The sequence below is a fragment of the Macrotis lagotis genome, chromosome 7, assembly GCF_037893015.1.
Source record: "Macrotis lagotis isolate mMagLag1 chromosome 7, bilby.v1.9.chrom.fasta, whole genome shotgun sequence".
Classification (NCBI taxonomy): domain Eukaryota; kingdom Metazoa; phylum Chordata; class Mammalia; order Peramelemorphia; family Peramelidae; genus Macrotis; species Macrotis lagotis.
In genome coordinates, this window is record NC_133664.1 from 198,249,659 (window position 1) to 198,273,067 (window position 23,409).

Genomic DNA, 23,409 nt, shown 5'->3' on the forward strand with positions numbered 1-23,409 from the left:
GAATTTGTCAAAAACCAAAGGTTGATCCAGATGAGGTCAGAGTTTTCCACCCACTTAGGCTAAATTTCTGACTCTATGATGCCTTTCTGTCAATACCTGAATACACTTGTGTTGAATTGTGACCAGTATAAACCTATATGTGTACTACTTTAAAATATGTCACATATTCAGATATCTTTTCGTATATCATTTAACAAGAAGAGCAACTTGTGAAATGGATACTATGAATATTATTATCATCCCCATTTTACAGATGTGGAAATTAAAGTTCAGAGAAATGGTCAAGATCACCCAGTTCATAAATGCCAAGATTATTTAAGCCTGGATTTTCCTGACTTCAAGTCCAAATGACCATGATCTCCAGATTGTCCCTGACATTGTGCCTGTAAGGGTGCCATCATCCAAGATGCTCAGTATAAGTTGTACAAAGATCAATCCTAACAAATTGGGTCACCATGCCTTCCCACAGAGCCCTACCATGGGCTTGGCCAGAATTTTACAATTGATTCTCAAATTTTACCCTAAGCCAGTCAGCCAATCATTTCCCAGAGAAGAATGGTAATTTCTAGAAGTAACCTCTAGAAGAAGAGTCTAGAAGTCAGAAAGCTTGAAATAAAGAAGGAAGCAAGAGACTGAGGAAGACAGAAATAAAAGGGATGAGGGAAGAGAAGAATGGTGGTGTAGGAGGGAGGTGTGAATGGAAAGAGAATGGAAAGATGGGGGAATTTGTTTTTAAAAGGAAAACAGATATCGATATTATTTAGTGGATGTGAATAAATAATTGAAAGAGTGAGGGGGAACTAGCTAGATAAGAAGGGCCTATAGACAAAAGGAGGGATTGGGCCAGAGGCTGTGAATGACACACAAGTGCTCTGGATTCGTTAATAGGTTGAGCCCATACCACAGAGTGGGATCATTAGGGTGCTAACCTTTGCACGGAGAGTGTAAGCTCTCCTATTTCCCCCCTCCCCTTTTCTCATTCCATACTCATTATGACACTCCATCCTGCTTCTTCTCTCTCTTTTTCTCTCCTCCCTCTCTCCTCCCTCTCTCTACTTCATTCTTTTAGACACAGCCAAACTTGGAATGCTTCCTGGGGAGTGGCCCTGCTCGTCTTATTTCCCAGCCAAAGGGGGGACTGACTGAAAAAAGGGTAAAGACATATTCAACTGCTAAAGGAGACGGTAAGGAAAAAGCAGATCACTGAACCTAGTGAGTTTGTCCTGTTGTCTGGGGCCCTGAAAAGGCAGAGAGAATGGGGGGGTAGTGGTGGTGGTCCCTGAGCTTGAAGTAGTGGAATGGCAAATTTTGTTCTAAGGTTCAGGAGAAGAAAGAGACACCAAAGGAGGCTGAGGAAAGGAGAAAGATACAAGAAATCAAGGAGAATTGGGTGTCAAGGAATGGAGGAAACTCTAAGATGGGGCATGTGGCTCTAGATGGGAAGGAGCAAGGATGGATTGATGAGTATACGGAAAGTCCTCATACTCTGGAAAAAGAGGAAAGATGGAAAAGAACAAAGGACAGTAAACAAGAAAAAGTAGAAAAAATCAGAAGAGGTGGATAAAATATGGTGAGGATGAAAGATGGAAATTTAAAGAAAAAGTAGGAAATAGTATATATGAGAAAATACCAACCAGTGAAAGAGGCAGGGATCTCAGAATATCCCAATCCAGAATTAGATGCTGCTATCTCCTTGACTTCTTACTCTTCTTTTCCCCTACTCTATTATCCTCTCCTACATCACTGTTTTCTTTCCCTCCCCCCACCGACAGAGATGCTGCCCTTGGGACCCAAGCTTCTGCTGTGCCTCATTGCACTCTTCATTCCCTCTGGTAAGTCATTCCCTTTTTCAATATTCTCTCAAAAGGGTCTATTTCCAAAGCCTCTGTGTGTGTGTGTGTGTGTGTGTGTGTGTGTGTGTGTGTGTGTGTGTGTAGTAGTAGTATTATCAAGGTCTGGTACAAAAATCAGTACCTCACCTAGCTAAGGGAGCAATAAAAACTAAGTCTGGAAGGGAAAGTCAGGAATGTGAAAAGACAAGACCCTAGATGGGCAAAAAAAAAATTCACCCTAGACGGGCAAAAAAAAAATTCACTGAAAACTGTATGCAGTGTTATTAGGACAAATAAACAAGTATTCATAAGCCAAGGAAAAACACCCACTCAGATTTATAGACAGAGAGAAATAAGGCTGACATAAACATACAGAAGCATAGAGATACATTTATGTAGGCACATACACATTTAAGAGCAAGGAGCACACACATGAAACTTATATATATATTGCAAAGTAGGAACCTTCCTGAATGAAACATGCATGCTCATAAACCCATGCATACATACATGAACATGTATGCACTTTATGAACATAGGAGGTCAGTGTGGAAATGAACTGGGAGTGGACCTCTGATTTGCAAAACTAGGGTTAGTTTTCTTGCTTCTCCACCAGACGAGGTTTACTAAGGAAGAATTTCTATGACTGTAAATTCTTCAGTGCAGTAAATTAAGGAATAATCTTGAATGGTTATTGCCTGATATCTCATTAAGAGGGAAGAAAATGTTGTTGGTTGCAATTATCCAACCCTTTCTCTTGTAGATTGGATTCTACTAGGGGTTAATGGTCAACGAGGAGGTAAGTGTTCCATCTTCTGGATTCTATTGGGATATAATGGAGTGGGTTGGTACAACAATTAACGATTACACACCACATACCACACACCACAACACTCAGCAGATTATACCTCTGGTGAGCAGCGGGAAATAGAATACTGTAGACACTAAAATGTCTCTTGTTCTTTCATATATTTGAAGACCCTTTTCTCAGAATATCTCTGACTGTTTTCCTCTGCCTTTATTAATTTCTCTTACATTTTCTGTACTACATGAAAATGAACATTACTTCATTCCTTGTACCTATCATAATGCTTACTTAATAAAGACTTGTTGATTAATTAATTTTCCAAGGAAAATGGACTCTCCAGCTATTTCAGACAGAAACCATTGGGTTATTACATGAATTTAACAGATGGAATAATTGAGCCACAGAGATAAGAGTAGAAAGTTTTCTCAGAAGCATCTCCTTTTTGAGGAAGCCAGGGGACTATAAGTGTGGAATACTGCAGAGAGTGTCAATTTTTTCGATGTGTTGGTTAGTTTTGCTGAACTTTTTTCTTTTTAAAAGTATTATATAGATAACTTTCTGAGAGGGAGAAATACATCGGGAATACTCTGAGATACATTGAGAAATGCTGATGACATAAAGATAAGCTATTTTAATAGAAATTTATTAAAAATTGTTTTTTGGGGGGCTAATAAAGAAGCAAGTGGTGATTCATTTAAGAAATAGCACCAGGGGGTAGCTAGGTGGCACAGTGGATAGAGCACTGGCCCTGGAGTCAGGAGGAACTGAGTACAAATCCAGCCTCAGACACTTAATAATTATGTAGCTGTGTGACCTTGGGCAAGCCACTTAACCCCATTGCCTTGCAAAAAAAAAAAAAAACTTAAAAAAAAAGAAAAAAGAAATTAGTACCAGGAGATACATTTCTTTTTTTTTTTTAGAGTTGGTAAATCAAACACTCTTAACTCCTCCTCCTTTTTCCCTCCCCTCTCCTCACCTCCTTAGAACATTCAATATAATTATGAAATAATTAGAGCTTAGAAATCATCAATTTCAACTGACAAGGAAAGTGAGGAATAGAGAAGTCAAATGACTTAATATTCCAAAGTAACTTAGAGCACATTGTATAATTTGTTAGATATGTTCCTCATTTTCTAGTCTAGCAAGCAGATCAGAAATCCAGAAAAAAATCCAGGAAAGGATCCTTTTGTTATTAATAAAGGAGATTTACTGTATACAAATTAGTTAAAAGGAAAACTGACCTCAGGAAAAAGTTGAAAGAAAATAAGTTTCCATTTGTACCACATAAGAATTAGTTCTTCACAGAAACAGGAAGATGTTTATTCCCACTGTGACAATCAGAATTTAAAAAATGAGAAAAAGTGTCATAAAGATTGACTGTGAAAATGGATCTTTGGTGGAAAAGATCTGAAAAATTTGGATATTGTATTTTAATGTAGTTATTTGTCTTTCTTGGCCTCTTTGAGAACTGATAAAATTCAGGTATTGAGGGATTTGGAGATAGGTCTGAAACCACTAGTATCTGTTGCTAAATTTGGATGACAGCTTTCATTATTTCTCTGAGCTCCTGTTGATTCATGTCTCTGTTTTTGTGAGTGAACTCTGTCTTTGTGGAAAAAGTCGGTATCTCAGTGATGTCTAACTTTGATTATATTTTAAACAACCCTAATATTCTTTGGACTATCAGTGACTCTCATAGACCAATCTTTCATGTCTCTCTCTCTCTCTCTCTCTCTCTCTCTCTCTCTCTCTCTCTCTCTCTCTCTCGGTAGGTCTAGTATCAAGTATCTGAGAACAGATTTGAATTCAGGTCTTCTTTACTGGAGGGCTTTATCTATTGTTCCACTTAAGCTGACCCTAGTTTAGTTAGTTTTGCCATCCTTTTGGTCTATATTTTGGATAGAATTGGATTGCACTGGATCCCAATCTAAGTATATTTCCTTCCGCTGTATTAGCAACAGTCAGAAAAAAAGACATGGCTCCCTCTTCAGTATTTTATTTTTATTTCCAATATCTTTCTCCACAACTATTCTATGTCCTATCTGGCTATGATCAATTGAATCAGGAGCAAACACATAAGAGTTAGAGGGCTTGCAAAAGGCAGTTAAATGCTGTGAATTTGCTGACACCTAGTGGACAGCATTGACTATATTATGAACTCGAGTCAAATCAATTTATATTAAACATTTATTACGTTAGGTACTAATGATGCAAAAATGAAACGTAGCATAGTTGCCCACCTCAAAGTGCTTATAAACAAATGAAGGTGAAATGTATTCACAATTAACTATAATGCATCTTAAAATCTGATTAAATATGCAGAGAAATCAGAGTGGCCCAAGAGATTTGGGTGGTAGAAATAAATCACTTTTAGATAGAGGGATTAGAGTCTATCCATATTGATAGAAAAATGCATAGAATTTTATTTTTAGCAAGATTGTCAAAATTGCTTCAGTTTTTAAGTAAGAGAAATCTGTGGTAGGAGAGAATATCATGTACAATTTCAGAAAGGTTTTTTGTTTGTTTGTTTGCTCCTCCTTAACAGAAACCAACTTAGGCCTTGTCCCATTTTTACTTTATATTTTCTTTTGCAATTAAGACTCTATAGTCTGTGACAGGGAAGTACTTTTGAACAGCACCAGGGTTTCCACTCTGTCATCACCACTAACATCAATAACAGCCATCAAGAAATAATCAAAAGAACCTTTAGTAAACCATATCAAACTTTAAACCTATGGGAAACTATATATGTTTAGGTGATTGTGTAGTTAAACTCCCTTAGATTGCAAGTGAATAAATTTAGGATTGGATATCAGTTAAGTGACTTGCCCATCATTATATAGTAGTTATTAACAGAGTGTAGATTTGAACATCCAATGCTGAATATCAAAAAAGCAAGAATCCCAGCATAAGAATTTTTCATTTAATAGAATCTGATGTCAGATATGTAAAGCATTGCTACTAGCAGCTCTTTACTATATATGTCATTTACATAGAATTCTCAAAATTGGAGGTGTAGTAAAAAGATTTTTTAGTTTGCTCTTTTGTCTTAAGTAATGCCTATATTTTATCCTTCTCAGACAAGTGGAATCTTTCCCATTTTTTTAAGGCCTTTAGAGCAAATAACACAATTTTCTTAATTATTCAACATCTACAAAGTCAAACTTTTCTTCAACTGTGTTGCTGATCCCTATCTTTCTCAAATATTTTAACATTAGACCATAGAATTATAGCTCTAAAAACTGAAGTCAAGAGCCTTCACATTACAGATAAGAGACCTGAAGTTCAAGGAGATTAAGTGATTTGCCCTAGGTTACACAGGTAATATAAGAAGTGGGATGTAAAAAATCAGGATACAAATCAAATGTGCTTTTCACTTCCCATCACCTTAGGACTTTGATATCCTTTTTTTCCTTTTATTGGGCAATGGGGTCAAGTGACTTGTCCAAAGTCATATAGCAAGTATCAAATGTCTGAGGTCAAATTTGAACTCAGGTCCTCCTGATTCCAGGACCTGTATTCTATTCACTGTGTCACCTAGGTGCCCTGATGTTGATGTTCTTATTGGCAGCCTCTATAACAACCAGACCACAACAACTGGTTGCCTCCATGCCAGCTACCACTCCATTCATCTGTTATGGAAGCACACAATCATAATGGGCAAACCTTAGGCACCATCATCCCTAACTATGCCACTTCTAAGAAATGATTTTAAAATTCTTCTTTCTTATCATATCACTTAATTTCCACCTCTCTCATTTTCTAACATGAATTAAACCTTCCATCATTTATCTTTTGACATTCCTATTTTGTTATCCATCCCCCATGCCCTGAATTAATTTGCCTACATAACTAATCCTGACTCAATAGTTTGCTACTTTTCTGTTTTACTAGCTGCTATTTTAGAGGCTCTTATCTTTTAGACTTCCTATCCCTGAGTAACTTTCAACATCTTATTCCTGTTTTTACTGAAGGACTATTGAATGTCATTGAGGAAAGCTAAAACATTGATCTGTTTTCATTTTTTACACAAATTTGTGGAATATAATCTTCCTACTATAGATGGACAATTCTACTTTATATCATATTTATCCATTTCCTCTTTTCCTATTTTTTTTCCCCAAATTTTTCTTCTGTTCTTAACTGAAATGAACAAATGAATGGATGAATGAACTAACTTAGTGGGTACTCTTTGCCAACCATTGTACTAGGTGCTGGGAAACAATACAAAGTGAAACAGACCCTATCTTCAGGGAGAATAGTAGTGGGCAACATATATTAAAGTAGTATTTGGGGAAGAATGCTTTATTTTGGGAATTCAGGGATGGTGATAGTTCATTGACAAATAGTAGTGATGATTTGACAAAAAATTTTCTGAGCAAGAGGTAAAAAGTGGAAGGAGAAGAAGTACAATAGCAAAGCTAAATATGAACGTGGTGAAGGTAAGGACTCTTGGCTCCAGGAAGTTCAGGACAGAGTAACCTCCCCTCCATCTCCCCAGGGTGATTTTTACTTCTGTTGAGGGTACCACTATTCTTCAAGTAGGTTCCTAACTTCAGAGTTTTCCATGACTCTTCATTTTCCCTAACCCCAACACAACCCATCCATTGCCAAGTTTTATTGATTCTTCCTTCATCAATTCCCTGCTCACCATTCACGTGGCTACTACTCTATTTGTGTTCTTACACACTTTATTTGTACTATTGCAACAACCTCATAATTGGTCTCTTTATCACCTATACAACTGCCAATCTTATATTTCTAAAGCACAGGTCTGCCTATGTCTTTTTTCCTGTTTGAGAAACTCTAGTATCTTTCCAGACTTTAGGATCAAATACAAATTCTTCTCTTTGACATTTAAAGCCCTTAACCATCTGGCTGTGGAATGTATGTATTCCACATCCTCATCTCTGCCTCTTGGATCCTGAGTCTCTTTCAAAGATCAACTTAAGTGCCATCTCCCACAGGAGAGTTTATCAGATCCACTCAAATGTTTACTTTGTATATATTTTGTATCACCTTTACAAATTTCCCAGTTAGACCTTTTTTTATTTTTGAGGCAATAAATATTAAATGATTTGCTAGGGTCACATAGCTAGTATGTGTCTGAATCTGGATTTGTACTCAGCTCTTCCTGAGTAATAATGCTCAATGCACTCTGCTACCTGTACCAAGATAGTTTCAATGTCTTTCATTTCTGTTCTAAGTGACTGAGTTATAGTAGATGCTTAATAACCATTTGATTGATTCCTCTCATTTTTTTCCTTTTACCCTCAACTTATACCTACTCCCTCTCCCCCACATTAAGAACAAATAAGGTAGACTGATACCTCATTGAAAAGATTGAGACCATTCAACAAGCTATTTTAATTCTTTCCTCTATTCCTCAAAAGTTCCCAACAGTATTATCCATTTTTTTGATCAAGAGAACAAAAAAGCCCTATCCTTGACAAAAACTAAATCCCTCTACCAGTTCCTATTCCCTTTAGCCTCCACCAGGACAAGCTGTCATATAGACTCATATATATCATGGATCTCTTCTTATTCACTATTTCTTAAACATCAAACATAAAAATGTTCTTTTTTACAAGTTTTTTAAATCATTTTTTCTTATTGATATTTTATTTTATTTTTCTAATTACATGTTATAAAAGTTTTTCAACATTCATCCACATGAATATTTATGTTTCATCATTTTCTTCAACCCTCCCTTCCCAACCCCCTCCCCCAGCAATGAACATTCTAGTGAACATTGTACATGTACATTTGTGTTTAGCATGTTTACATATTAGTCATTTTCTGAAAACAGGTTCTTTTTAATCCCTCCTTCTTTCCCTTTTTTACTTCACTGCTAAATTTCTCAAATGAGTCATCTAAACCTTCTGTTTCTTGTTGTTCTCTCTAGGTACCCTCTAGGTTCTTAGGACATCACTCTCTCCTGTTCTCCTCTCTGCTTCTTCTCATTCTTTTTTGCAGAACCCTCATCCAGATTATACCCTCTAAACTGTAGGTGTCCCATAGGGTTTTTTCCAGGTCTTCTTCTCTTCTCCCTCTAAATGACTTAGTGATCTCATTTATGTTGACAACATTTATATTGACAATTCTCAAATCTACCTCTTCTGCCTGAAACTTTTTGACCTCCAATCCCATATCTATATCTATTTTTGGTTACTCAATAGACATCCCTAAAACTTTCCCTCCTCCTACCTTCCCTATTACTGTAGGGAGCAATACCCTCCTTCCAGTCTCTCAGGCTCACAATCAAGTTGGCATATTCAACTCCTCCTTATCTCTCAATTCCAATTTCCAAGATGTTGCCAAGACCTTTCAATTATCTTTGCATCATCTCTGGAATATATTTCTTTCTTTCCTCTGATACTGCCACCACTCTGGTGCAAGCCATCATCACCTTACACCTGGACTATTGCAATAGTCTCCTGAGGGGCCTGTCATATCATCTTTCCCTCCTCCCCCTTCCCCTTAGTCAATAAATTCCACTGGTTTCTCTAACGCTTCCAATATCAAATGCAAAGTTCAAGGCCCTTTATAACTTATCTTCTTTCTTCCTTTCCAGTCTTACTTTCTAACAATGACACTATCCTCTTTGATGCTTCATGGACAAGACACTCCATCTCTGACTTCAGGCTTTGTCTATGACTGTTTCTTATTCTTGGAATGCTTTCCCTCCTCTTTTTCTACCTAATGAGTCCCATCTAAAATCCCATCTTTTTTTATGAAGTCTTTCCCTTAATTCTAGCTCTTTCCATTTATTTATTATTTCCTCTCCATCCTATATAGAGCTAGTTTGTACATATTTCTTTGTTTATTGTCTCTCCATTAGATAGTGAATACCTTGAGGCCAGGATTTGCCTTTGCTTCTTTTTGTATCCTCAGTGTTTAGCACAGGGACTTACAATAAAAGGTTATTGAATATTTGATCACATGCCTCTTTTTCCTTTTAGCTTACAATTTTCTACCCAAATATTTACTAATTGACAACTTGAATGATTTTTTTAGACCTTGTCCTCCTTGACTCCCTTAATGATTTTTGTACTATTTACCTTTGTAGCTTTTTTTTTATTTTGGTGAAACTTACCTCCTTCCTACATTTTATTAGATTTATATCTTCCTCATGAACTTTCTGCATAGTTGGCAAACAATTTGTTGAATGTCTTGTTGAAGTGAAAATAACTACATTTGGATTTTTCCTAAACTTTTTTTTCCCATGACAAAAACACAAAGCAAGCTCTGAACACTCTCTTGGTGATTCTCACCATTCCATAAGGGAGATTAGATGAGTTCTCATGATCTCCTGTCTTCTGAAGTCCCAAGAGAGGAAATGGTAATAACAACATGTAGGGTTCAAAGTTTAGGCTATTGAGGGAAAGACTCAGGGTAGAATTGGGGGCAGAGGTGGGGAGTGGAGAATATTGGAACTCCTTAGAGGAATTATCTCTAAAAATCCATCCTTTATCTTTATTTCAGATGAGACAACTCAAGAGACATTTACAGATGATCCTAGTAAGTATCCTTCTTGTATACTAGAAGTAAAACTGGAGCTGACTTCTGCAAAAGAAAAAGTGAAAGTGGAGAGTATTAGACATTTTAAATAGGTGTAAAACCTCATTGATAGATAAAGCCAAGCTTGTTCTGATTATACTTTCCTTTCCATTCAGATTCTTAATCCTCCCAAATAGAAGCCAGTTTTCCCAAGGGTTTAACTTCATAATTGCCCATTAAGATCCCCTTTTTCAATTCCTAGTTCTTTAGGTCTCCCTTCAGACATTATTTCTCTTGCTCATTTTTTTCCCCTCATAATTTTCTCTCTTTTGTCTCTGTATATTAATCTGACTTGGAATATTTCAGATCTGGTGGTGAATGATCCCCCAACAGATGACACAGGTGAGTTGTAATCTGGCACCTTAGACATCTCTATCTCTTCCAGAATAATATTATACTCAGACAGTAGCCTGAGGTCGTCCAATCACAGATTCCTCATCTGTAAAATTAAAAAGCTCAGAATACATATAACACCTAAGATACTTTCTAGTCCTAAACCTGTTATCCTATGATCTTTTTTGCATGAGAGAAGGTAAGGTAAGGAAGTGCCACAAATTCCAAGTGAGAGATAAGGAGAACACGGGTTTTAAGAACTTTAACCTTAGAGGAAGAGTTTACTCAAAAGTAGTTTGATAACCAAGTTGAAAAATAGACTATTCCATCTGTAAGTGGAACTTCTCTTTAGTGAATATTCATAGCTAGTTTAATTTCTACCTAACCCCTAAATCTAGCCTTATTTTCTTAAAGAATTTCTTCAACCCTAGCATCCCTTTTTAACCTCTGCCAGCATTACAGATCACTCATTCTATTCTCCCTCCCTTTGCCCCACTCTCTTTTCTTTGCAGTTCTTGTTGATGTTGCACCTTCCATAGATGATCAGGGTAAGTTTGACTTTGGAAACCCAGGGACTTCCCCAGAAGTGTTAAGGGACAGAGACCAAAATAGATGTGTTTATTGTTCAAGTAGATACCTTTTTTTTAACTATAGGGAGAGTTTCCCCCTTGACTAAGATCTCCTTCTAGGTTGGTGGAAAGGAAAATCACTGATAAAATGGACAATTGGTACTCCCTGAATCCCTCTTCCACATTGTGATAGCTCTAGTTTATTCTCAGAACTAGAATTTTCCCAAGAATACTACCTGGTAACTATTTCAATGATGTCCCTTCTAAGTATCTCCTGTTGGTAATTTGATCTTTAATTGATCATGGAGCTTTTGCTCTAGCCTTCCTGAGGCCCAAAACTCATTCTTTGCCTACTTCTAGTCCAAATCAAATGGTGGCAGAAAAATGATGAAAGCTTCTCTTAAGCCAAATCCCACAAAGCCTACCACTACAAACCCAATAGGAAAGAATCATATTCTTTTAAAGATTGACATTTCCACCAAAATTTTGTTTCTACACTCAGATCCCTAGATAAAATACTTCTTGGACACTAGGACCTTTGCATTATTATGTTCAAGTTTCTAGTTAACTGCTGAAAAGCACTAGCATCATATGCTATTTCTCAAGTCCCAGGACAGGACAGGAGGATAGATTTAGTTTTTTTCCCCAATTCAGCCTACTGGAATCTTGTTTTAAAGCAGTCTTTTTATAGGCTATTTATAAAGGCAACTGAAAAATTGAATGAATCTCAATGAAATCCCCTACCTCTTCCATCACTCTCACCCACACAGCAGTAACAGAGTAGTTGACATCACAAACTAATAGTAACTAGCAAAAACTTTCTGTCTTTTAGCCAACTCCAGTGACAAAAACACAAGTGCAGGTATGATTGTATCTTGCATGCCCCTCTGGTACTTTTCTTCCCTTCCTTTACTGCTATTGTTTCTTGCCCCTTTACTCTTGGGTGTAAATTCTAGTTTATGTTTCAGTTCCTTTCTTTTTTAAAATTGTTTTTTGAATTTTACAATCAATTCCTTTCTTAATCATCTTCCTCTAGGGTATGGGAAATAAAATGAAGTCTTCTGGAGTTTATACACAAATGCATTTACTATGGATTAATGAATAGGATATCAAGGAGACACCTATGAGTTTAGATGTCTCAGGACTGGTGGCATGAAATCTATGTTTGGAATATGACTCTGGAAGGGTATTCTTTATTTATTGGGAATAGAATAAGGAAAAAAGATGAGTTCAGAATAGCATTGTATATTAAAAGATTAGATTCATACAAGGAAATCCTTGAGTGGGAGAGAACAATATTGGGAAGAACATTAGGTGAAGATCTAAAAGAAACAAATAAAAAGAATATTGTCTTAAGAACACACTACTGACAACCTTAACAGAAAGAGTAAATAGGGAGGAATTTGGGAAATGGAACAGAAGTCTAACTTGGCAGTCCAAAGAAACTCCCATAAGGCAGTTTAGTTAATGATTTCTTGACTTTAATAATTTCATCCTTCAAAAGGTAGAGTAATTAATGAAAGAAGCTCTTCTTAAGAGTTGATTCTCAAGGGCAGCTAGGGGGCACAGTAGATAGATCACTGACCTTGGATTCAAGAGGACCTGAGTTCAAATTTGTTTCAGACACAATAATTACCTAGTTGTAAGACTTTGGGCAAGTCACTTAACCCCATTGCCTTGAAATAAAAGAGTTGATCCTCATTAAGAAGAAGAGCTAGTTGCTGGGGCTGAAATGGATGGAAACTTGGAGGGTGAGAGGGAGGAAGGAAGTCACAGAATTTGAAGTGGAAGAGACCTCTGGGCCATCTACTCTAACCCACATCATGACAAAAATCTTCTCGAATTGGCTCCAACAAGTGAACAACCAGTTTTAAGAACTCTACTGAAGAAACCCCCCCCCCCCCACATAAATAAATATACTGATATATACCTTAGATTTTGGGACAGAATATTTTTTTAATTATTTTTTTTAATTTTTAATTTTTCCCTCAATCTCACTTCCCTCCCCCCACAGAAGGCAATCTGATAGTCTTTACAATTATTTCCATGCTATACATTGATCAAAATTGAATGTGTTGAGAAAGAAATCATATCCTTAAGGAAAAAATAAAATGTAAGAGATGGCAAAATTACATAAAAAGATAACTTTTTTTTAAAAAAAAGGTAATAGTCTTTGGTCTTTGTTTAAATTCTAAATTTCTTTCTCTGGATACAGATGGTATTCTTCATCAAAGATACCCTAAAATTTGTCCTTGATTGTTGCACTGATGAAATGAGCATGTCCATTAAGATTGATCATCAACCCCATGTTGCTGTTAGGGTATACAATGTTCTTCTGGTTCTGCTCATCTTGTGCAGCATCATTTCAGGCAGATCTTTCCAGGCCCCTCTGAATTCCCATCCCCTTGGTTTCTAATAGAACAATAGTGTTCCATAATATACATATACCACAATTTGTTCAACCACTCCCCAATTGATGGACGTTCATTAATTTCCAGTTCTTTGCCACCACAAACAGAGCTGCTATGAATATTTTTATATAAGTGATATTTTTATACTTTTTCGTGATATCTTCAGGTGTATAGACCCAGTAGTGATATTGCTGGATCAAAGGGTATGCACATTTTTATTGCCCTGTGGACATAATTCTAGATTGCTCTCCAGAAAGTTTGGATGAGTTCACAGCAGGACAGAGTATTTCTAAGACTTCAGAGAATGTAGGGTATTATTAGGTATTACAATACTACAAGGAAATTCAAATCAGGGTGCAAAAGAAACTCTTAAGAACATAATTCTTGGGGGCAGCCAGGTGGCACAGTGGATAGAGTACCAGCCCTGAAATTAGGGGGGGATGCAAGCTCAAATCTGGCCTCAGTCACTTGATACTCACTACCTGTGTGACCTTGGGCAAATCATTTAACCTCATTAATTTGCAAAAAAATTCAGAACCAAAAAGAGAACCCAATTCTTAAGCCAGAAAGAAATAATTTTGATGAGGTGGGAAAAGTGGAAGTTATCTAAAGGATTAATATTAATTCATTAGGAGCTCATTGATCAATTTGAATTTTTAGAAATATACAAGAGATGAAAACAAGGAGAAGTAATGGAGGATTAATGCAGAGACAGTTTTTATTATAATTGTCAGGATTTTTGAAGCTCAGAAGGAACTAAAACTGTCAAGAAAAGGAAAGATAGAACCAAAGTGTTTTTTAAAAATTGGATTAAAGAAGGGATAAGATTTCTATTTTGTGTGAATGGAAGGTGATAGAAGGGGAAAGATCCTTAATTACTAGTTTGTTTTTATTTTCTCTGATTAGGAGAATTATATTTGGATTATAGAGGGCAGAAAAGCAAACTAGTTGCAGAGAGGTGAATAACTCAGATAATTAGTAAGAGAATGAGAAACTCCTAGTTTTTTCAAATCAAGTTATCAACCAGAGATGAACTCTGAATAACTGGTAGATATCATTTCTATGCTGTTTGTCAGGGGTCTTTGAAAATATTGTCGAGGGATACATATGTAATTCCACTAGTTTGGAAAATGGCAAAGGTTGTCCAAATTTCAAAAAAAAGAAAGGAAAATGGACTCTCTAAATTATAGACCAGTGATCTTGACCTTGATTCTTAGAAAAAATCTAGAATGAATAATTAAAAAGATAGGGAACATTTAGAAAGGACATGGTGTTCACAAAAATAAATATTTTTTAGCAACAGTAGATCATGTCACATTAACTTCATTTTCTTATTTTTGACACTGGTATAGCAGCATAACATAGTGGATAGAGTGAAAGACTTGGGAGTCAGGAAAATCTGGATTCAATTCTACTTCTGATACTTAATACCAAGAATTGACTATCTCTATGTATCTTTTGTAACTTCTTAGGATTATGAAAAGCAGAGGGAATTCCCACATCAAAAGTTTTCCACATATCAAATATTTGAAAATCTTTTGAGTATTTGCAGGCTAGCCATACTATTCTCATGGAAAAGATGGAGAGATGTAGGGGAGACAATAGGACAGTCAGGCAGATTTGAAAATAGCTCAATGGTCAGACCCAAAGAATAGTCATTCATTCTCATTGTGGAAGGAAGGAATTCTGTCATGGTCAAGCCACACCTGGAAGATGATTTGGATGGTGAAGAGTTTCAAGATTATTTTTTATGAGAATGATTTGGAGAAACTGGAAATGATTTGTTTGGAGAAGAGAACTGATGGTAGTGGCATAGTAGCTGCAAGTATTTCAAAGATTCTCATTTAGAAAAACAATATTACACTTATTTTCTTTAACCTTAGAAGGTAGAACTAGTGGAAATGGGTGGAAACTGCAAAGAGGCAGATTTAACTTGAAGATATAAGGAAAAATTTAACAATTAGAGCTATTGAAAGGTGGAATGGGCTGGCTAGAGAAGTAGTGGTTTTCCTCTGACTGCAGGTCTTAAAAAAAGGTGGATTTGAATTTTTTCTTTTTGATGAGGCAATTGGGGTTAAGTGATTTGCCTAGGATCACACAGCTAATAATTGTCATCTATCTGAGGCTGGATTTGAACTCAGATCCTCTTGACCTGTCCAATAGCCACTTACTGAGTGTGATGTAGAAGGGATATATATCTTTTTTTGGGGGGGTATGTATTTAGACATGTGTTGGGCTAACTGTATTTTGAGGTCCCTTTCAAGTATTAGATTCCATAATTTTGAAATTTTAAGTGTTCCTGATTTTTATTTTTTCCTCTCCTTCACACTTTTTCCATTTAATTCTTTTTGGGGAAAAACAGGACCAACAGCTGTATAGTTTTGAAATTCCCCTTCTCTTTACTGAGATTCCCAGCTTCTTTTGGTTCCCATACTCTTTGTCTTTCATAAAAACTTTTCTCCAAAGTCATTCTTTGTTTTTTAATTTAAGGCAATGGAGTTAAGCGACTTGCCCAAGGTCACAGGAAATTATTAAGTGTCCGAGGTCAGATTTGAACTCAGGTACTTCTGACTCTAGGGCCACCTAGAGCTACCTAGCTGCCCTCCAATGTCATTCTTCAAATTAAAAGGAAATAAATTCTAGAATTAATCATTTACATGAACACATGAATTAAAATATTTTTTATAAATAAAATTTTATTTGGTATATAACATTTTTTAGTATCATAAAATTGTACAGTGTTGATCAGAACACAGACAAATATTCCCTTTACCTTCTGAAAAGCTTCTCATATCCCTAGTTGAGAATCTCTTACCCTAGTATATTTGATTTCCTTGTGTGGTGTGTAATTGGTTGTTTTGAGATCTGAATATCAAATAACAATTAGAGTTAGAATTTTCCATTGACATCTGTGCCCTGATCCATAACAAACAAAAACCATAAAACCCTCTTATTTCTCAACTTTCCATGAAGTTTTGGATATTTTTCCATCTGACAATTCAGTTTCCCATCTGAGAAACTCTAAGGTCCTTAAGATAGTAAAATATTTAAAGGTGGCATCACATTCCTGCTTCTTAAGCTTTAGTGAGTTTTTTTTTTTGTTCTGAGCTCAATAGAGATGGAGAATGTTTTTCTTTCTAATATAGAATGAATTACATATGTACATATATTTTTATGTGCATATTTATTTTTAATATATGTGTATATATATATATATATATATATATACACATTTACATATAATGTATCAGGTTCCTCTCTCAATGTTATTTGCTCTTTGGAAAAAGTAGGTAACTACCATAAAATGGAATACTAAGATACCCACAGTAAAAAGGATACCCGAGGGACTGCAAACATTTTAGATTGAGGCAGGAAGATAAGTAACTGATTCCAACCCAAAGAAAACAGCGTATACCACTCTTTCTACCTAATTTCTTAACCATTCCTCTTTTCTGAAGTTCCCTTTTTGTTGGGCTCTCCTCAGATTGCCGGGAGGAGCAATTTCCCTGCACACGTCTCTACTCTGTCCATCGGCCAGTGAAACAGTGTATCCATGAACTATGCATCGTCAAGTAAGGGAACACAAAACCCTCAGAATTCGTTGTCTGGCATGGCATAAGTAAATCCTGCACACTGGGATTCCTAGGGAAATTTTCTTTTCAAAATTAAGGAAACAGCAAGAATCTTAAAGTCTTTTAGACTAACTAGTTCTGACAATGGCAAGACTGGAGCAATTAGACATGGGTTACTTTGGTTAAGAAGGAGATTCTGGTGGTGAAAATGGGTTGTCTGGTGGGAGAAGACTAAAGTCAAAGTTACAATACTGGGTAAAGAAGAACATAGGGAGCAGCTCTCAAACAATTTTCAAGTTTGATTGCTAATGAAGAAGTTTGCTTAGTGAATGGGGGTTTCATTACATTTCCAACACAGAAGTGGAATAGCCCTGGGAAATCCAAGGCTTGCATGTGTGTGGGGAATGGAGCTGAGCATAGGGTGGAAGTGGGAACTAAGGCTTGGAAGGAACCACACCCCAGAGCTAAGCTTGACTCTGTTCTCCCTCTTAATCAGTGTCTTTGTCTTTTTCCTTTACTGCTTTTGGTTTCTCTGGATGTTGCCAGTGTCCGCAGGATGTATATCATCAACAAGGAAATCTGTTCCAGGATCATCTGTAAAGAACACGAGGCTATGAAAGGTAATATAAGAACCTAGGGTTGGAGAAGGTTAAAGGATTTGGGGGCTCTTATTGTAGGGAAGTACAGCCTGTTTGTCAAAACCTAGTAAGATAGATTTTCTTCTGCAGAAAACTGCCAAAGGTAATAGTACTAATTCACATTTCTTTTTTTCATGGTTTTTGCAAGGCAATGGAGTTAAGTGACTTGCCCAAGGTCACACAGCTAGGTAATTATGAAATGTATGAGGTCAGATTTGAACTCAGGTCCTCCTGACTCCAGGACCAGTGCTCTATCCACTGCACTACCTAGCTGCCCCTAATTCACATTTCTATCATATATAAAGGGACCAAGTATACTTAGGATAATTTTTTTTACTCATGACTCAATGTCCATTTAGGAAACTTGGGACCATGGTATTTCCTAATATACTGAAATAGACTTCTTACTTGTAAACATTTAATTCACAATATAACTGGGCAACTTACTTTAAATATAATTTAATATAAATTTAAATATTAAAATAGAACTTATTTTAAAGAAGGAAAACAAAATTGAAATCATAGAATCATTAGTGGGGTGGTGAGGAGTGGATCCTACTCTGGGTTGTGGAGTCAGGAAGACTTGAGCTCAAATTCAGACTCAGACACTTCCTGCCTGGGTGACTGGACAAGTCACTTCACCTCTGTCTACTTCAGTTTCTTCATCTGTTAATTTGGGATAGTAAATAGGACCTATCTCCCAGGGTTATTGTGAGGATCAAATGGGATAATAATTGCAAAGTGCTTGGCATAGTTTGACACATTGATAAGTGCTATGTAAAAATATAAGTGTTATGTAAATATGAACTATTATTGTTATTCTTATTAGTTCTAAATATTTATTTAAGTTCCCAGAGGTCTATTTCCTGAGCATGAGGATGCCTCTGACAGAGGCACTTGTCCAACAAATCCTTTCTTGGCCTGAAGCCCCTTGTTCCTTAAATGGGAAAGAGAAGGTTCACATGATAGTCTTCTTTTCCCCCCTTCCTCCAGTGATCTGAAGAGTAGACACTGAATTCCTACTTTCTAAGTAGGATGAAAATATTTGAAGTTTTGATATCTTTCTAGGGACAGATGACCAAAATATCCCTAAGGGTCTGGATTCAGTCTCTCAGATTGCTACTGCTCTTTTCTCCACCTTTAATCTCTTTACAATTAAGAATCTGATTCATCACCTTGCTCTTGGGGCAAACATTTTATTTTCTCCATTTCCTCAAATGGGAAAAAGAGAGGGAAAGAGCAAATATCCTAATTCTTCCAAAAATTTATATAGTGCTTTCTTTTAGCTCAGAACTGTGATATTATCTAATTGGGGAATTCCCTACACTCAGGCAAATAGAAAACTTATCAATAACTTATAGGCTCAGATTTTCCTGTGACATTAGAAGTTAAAGGACTTGTTTGGATCAGATAACCAGTATGTTCTTCCTGACCCTAACCACTATCCATACTACCTCCTCTATAGGACCTTAAGGTTTTTAAAATGTTTAGAATGATTATGAGTTATATAGTTTAAGTATCACTAACTCTGTTTTCTTGATGAGAAAAATAAGGTTCAGAGAAATTAATTGACCTATCCTAAATCACAGTGCTAATAAATGTTAGAGCAAAGATACCAACCTAGACCTTTTCAGTACAAGTCCAGTGGTCTTTCTTCTATAGTCCATTGGCTCTCCACTCTAATATAACTAGAAAAAAGGAAGCACAAATACAAATACCTACAAATAAATGCTTTATTCACATTCCCTCAATTTGACCCAGAGATAGTGAGATGAAAGAAGTTAGTTGGAGTACAAGTGAGGTAAAAAAATTTTTTTTTTTAGCACAATCTGGCTTTATCCATCAGGGTCACTGAATGGGAATGAGGCGGTGCTGCTTTGTATCATCATTTTCTTTCTTAAAGCTTTCACACAAAAATTTCAGGATTAAGTGCACTGTGTACTATATTTGCCTGTGATTCACAAGCCTATTAAGGATACATATATCTCCCTTTCCCTCTCCCTCTCCCCTCCCCTCCTCCTCCCCCTCTCCCTCTCCCTCTCCCTCTCCCTCTCCCTCTCCCTCTCCCTCTATCTCTATCTCATCTCTAATCTACATCTACATCTACATCTACATCTCTATTTCTATCTCTATCTCTATCTATCTCTATCCATATCTATATCTATATCATCTATATCTATATCTATCTAACATATATGCTATATATATAGATCTAGATATAAATATAGAAAAGATACCAGTAAATGACTCCTTTTTCTCCCATATTGGGAAATGGAAATCTTTACTTAAAATATAGGGAAACTGAGGCACAGATGGAGCTGCACCCCATTGCACAGTGAATCAGATACAGAGCTGGAGCTAGCACTCCAGGGAATTTTGGGCTCTTACTTTGGCATTCTGTTTTGCTTGGTCTGAGGAATGTCATGGATGAAGGGTAGTGAAGCTTTAGAAAGCCTGGAAGATTCAGATGTTACGGTTTTCAGTTTAAGAATTTATACTTTGGAAGAGCAAAGACTATAATCAGGGCTTGTTTTATTGTTTTGATGATGTTCTAGACTTAAGAAAGTGATGGAGAAAAATTTAATTGTACAGATTAAACTGAGAAGTGTGTTGGGCTAAAAGTGTGAGAGTTAATGGTTAAATATTTCCCAGCCCATCTGTGCCTAAGACCGTTCACTATGTGAACAAAGATACTTCTCACCTCCTTTGTGATGGTTGTGGGCAGGGTGGGTACCACAGACATGGCCTCATCTGACTTACTAGCTGCTTAGACTCTGCAACAGAAACATAGTGAACCTTGCAAAAGAAAACTTGTGCTCTTATTAGCTCCTGTGCAAATCTTCTGCAAAAGAAGTACCTTGAGACTGAAAATGGGGTATGGGAATTCTTGGCTTCCATATCCCAGTGTTTCTGGGGACTCCTTTAAACAAATATCTATCTTGGAGCTTTAGTCAGAAAGTTAATCAATAATTGTTGATTGCTCAACAACTCCTCAGTTTCCAGAATAGAAAGGATGGGTAACCAGTGTGTAAAAGCTAGAGTTTTTGTTGCTATTGTCATTGTTTCCTTTGGACACAAGCCCTTCTCCTTTCCTTGTATCTATCAACCTCTCATTTTTTGCTTCCTCTCCAGATGAACTTTGCCGCCAGATAGCTGGTCTTCCTCCAAGACGTCTCCAGCGTTCTAACTATTTCCGTCTCCCTGTTTGTGAAGATGTGGAAGTGCAGAGGCCCAATGGCCTGTGATTGCTAAGGAAGAAGAATGGAAAAGGGGGGCAAGAGGGGAGAAAAAGGAGCCATTTATTTCCTAGGTCAGCTCACCCAAAGATATCAAGATGTCTTGATCTGATTCCTCTGCCCTTTCCCATGGCCTCTGTCCCAAATGCCAATGTTGGGCTCTTTCTTCAACCATTCAAGTGGTGCTGCCAATCTGTAACATCACTGTATATATTATATAGGGATACCTAATGACTATATAGTTGACCTGGTTTTCAGGAAGTTGGGGTGTCAAGAAGAAGACATATAGGGAGAGTCTATTCTTGATAATCTAGAGAATTTCATATAACATATTGCTTTCAAAGAACCCTTTTCCCCCTACTAGTTCTTCTTCATCTATATATCTCTCCTTATTCTTCTTTTGACTTGTCTATAGTATTAGCTAAAGTTTTAGTTTGTCCCCCTCTGTGGGGAAAATAATGGTGCTTTCCAGCAAGTGATGTCCTTCTCAGAGAACTATAGTTCCTCTGAGAATATTTAAAGGATAGAAACCTAAGACTTTTCTTAAAACTTGGGTTTGGATTTGAGGACCAAACCAAATAAAGGACTAGTATCTCTTTCCTAGGATCAGATCTGGCAATGCATATGGATGCCAGATATTATTAATTGACTCATTCATTCATTTAGTCAAGCATTTAATGACTATTTTTATTGACTTCTCACATAACAGGGAATCCCATTAAATCAAAGAGCTATAATTGGAATAGATGAATCACTTTGAATTACCAGGAAATAAGCTCTTTGCCTTTGTTGACCCATTTTCTAGACCTGTGTTAAGTAAGTCTGTGAGGAAGTATATAGGGAATATGGATTTCCCATTGGTGGAGAAGATTCGGTGTGTTCAACCAATCAAATACTGTGATTAACTTGGAGAAAACAAAGCATAGGAAAGAATAGAAGTTAGTTTAATTCAGAAAAATAGAACTAGAATGAGATTATGAATTGATCCATTTCAGTAAATTAAGATTTATGTGTCACAGTGGAGAAATAGTTTCCCAGTGAAAGTCCTGGAGGAATGCTTTGGAGGTTTTGTACAATCCAAGAAAAAAAACGCTTACCAATGGAGTCATTGATAAATTCCACGGGAAAACCATCAGTTAAATAGCCTAGAAGAATGCTGTTTTAATTGTGTTAAGGTATTCCATTATAAAAAGGGTTGGGAAATAGGTCATTGTTTTGGGTAAAGAGTAAGATTTGGGTAAAATAGAACATTATTCACAAGTTAAATTCATAATACTGGGTTAAAGTATGAGTTTTCATTAGTGCAGTCCATGCTGCTTCCTCCCTCTTGCTCCAATTCTCAAAATACATAAAATATGAACTATTCCATAGACTAGCATTTGTATTTGGGAAAGAGGTGTCAGAGCTGAATTATGTTTGGAATGATCAGTTTGTTATAGTGAAAAGAACTTGAACTAAAAATTCAGGAGACCTGGTCTCTAGTCTTGTCAATTCCAGTGGTCAGCTGTGATCATTGACAAGTCATCACTAACTCATTTTTTGTTGTCCGCCAAAATGGGGGAACTGGGAAGTCCTCCCAATTCTATGATTCTATGGATTAAAATTTTGGCATTACTCTCTCTTGGTGTTGGGGACTATTCTCTCTAGATGAGGATAAAAAGTCTACTATATAAAGGGCAGACTCATGTTACACAAGTGATAAGTATTTTTTCCCCTAAGGATCTTTCTGCCTAAAGAGATGGTTTCATTCATCTTTAAGGAAAAGAGCTGTGGTCCAATAAGTTATTGGAGACCATCATTTAAAGACTGAGACACTTTGCTATTGTGACATATATTTATTCTTTAGGGGTTATATGCTTCAGTGTTAAGAAGTCTTATTCCCTTAAAATAAAGCTGAATGGGAATCAGAATGGCTATGAAGGACAATTTAGTGCAATTTTGCACAACTTATTTAGCTGATGAATTGCTAGAAAGGACCTGAGGTTGTGCTCTTCCTTTGCTCTATTCCATGCAGCCTGTAGTTCGAATGTAGGCAAACATATAAACAAACATTAACTGTATTCTTTAAACATTACATAGGAACTTAATGGGTACAAAATTTCTGAGAGGCATTTTAAGAATTTGTTTTTGTGGTGGCTAGGTGGTGCAGTTGATAGAGCACTGGCCCTGGAATCAGGAGTACCTGAGTTCAAACCCACCTCAGACACTTAATAATTATCTAGCTGTGTGGCCTTGGGCAAGCCACTTAACCCCATTTCCCTTGCAAAATCCCCCCCCCCAATTGTTCTAGTTCTTGAACTATCTTTTTTTATATGTAGGACTAGAATTAATATTTCCTTCAGCCTAGTGCCTCGATTCTGCCATTTTATATAATGCACAAGAAAATTATGAAAAGAAAGCATTATTTCTGCTTGTACTAGAAAGTCATTCCCTTCCTCCTTCCTTGTTAT

The 23,409-nt window shown here is 36.6% G+C and overlaps 1 protein-coding gene across 2 annotated transcripts; it reads left to right on the forward strand.

Annotated features, from left to right (window-relative positions):
• The first annotated feature begins 1,065 nt into the window (after positions 1-1,065).
• On the forward strand, positions 1,066-22,578 carry MFAP5 (microfibril associated protein 5). 2 transcript variants are annotated; one of them, XM_074194415.1, is made up of 10 exons: positions 1,066-1,212; positions 1,773-1,832; positions 2,596-2,631; positions 10,126-10,161; positions 10,507-10,542; positions 11,046-11,081; positions 11,935-11,964; positions 16,998-17,085; positions 17,632-17,705; positions 20,856-22,578. In XM_074194415.1, the coding sequence occupies exons 2-10, from the start codon at positions 1,775-1,777 to the stop codon at positions 20,966-20,968; spliced, it is 507 nt and encodes a 168-aa protein (XP_074050516.1). In that variant the 5' UTR covers positions 1,066-1,212; positions 1,773-1,774; the 3' UTR covers positions 20,969-22,578. The 2 variants fall into 2 exon arrangements, with proteins under 2 accessions (XP_074050516.1, XP_074050515.1); XM_074194414.1 differs by having other exon boundaries at positions 1,067-1,184.
• Positions 22,579-23,409: the final 831 nt, after the last annotated feature.

Bases quoted from the DNA above. Each gene is read 5' to 3' on its own strand.
- MFAP5 (XM_074194415.1), top strand. From the start codon at position 1,775: ATGCTGCCCTTGGGACCCAAGCTTCTGCTGTGCCTCATTGCACTCTTC. The intron at 10,543-11,045 runs GTGAGTTGTAAT...TTTTCTTTGCAG, and splicing joins TCCCCCAACAGATGACACAG to TTCTTGTTGATGTTGCACCT. The intron at 11,965-16,997 runs GTATGATTGTAT...GGCTCTCCTCAG, and splicing joins TGACAAAAACACAAGTGCAG to ATTGCCGGGAGGAGCAATTT.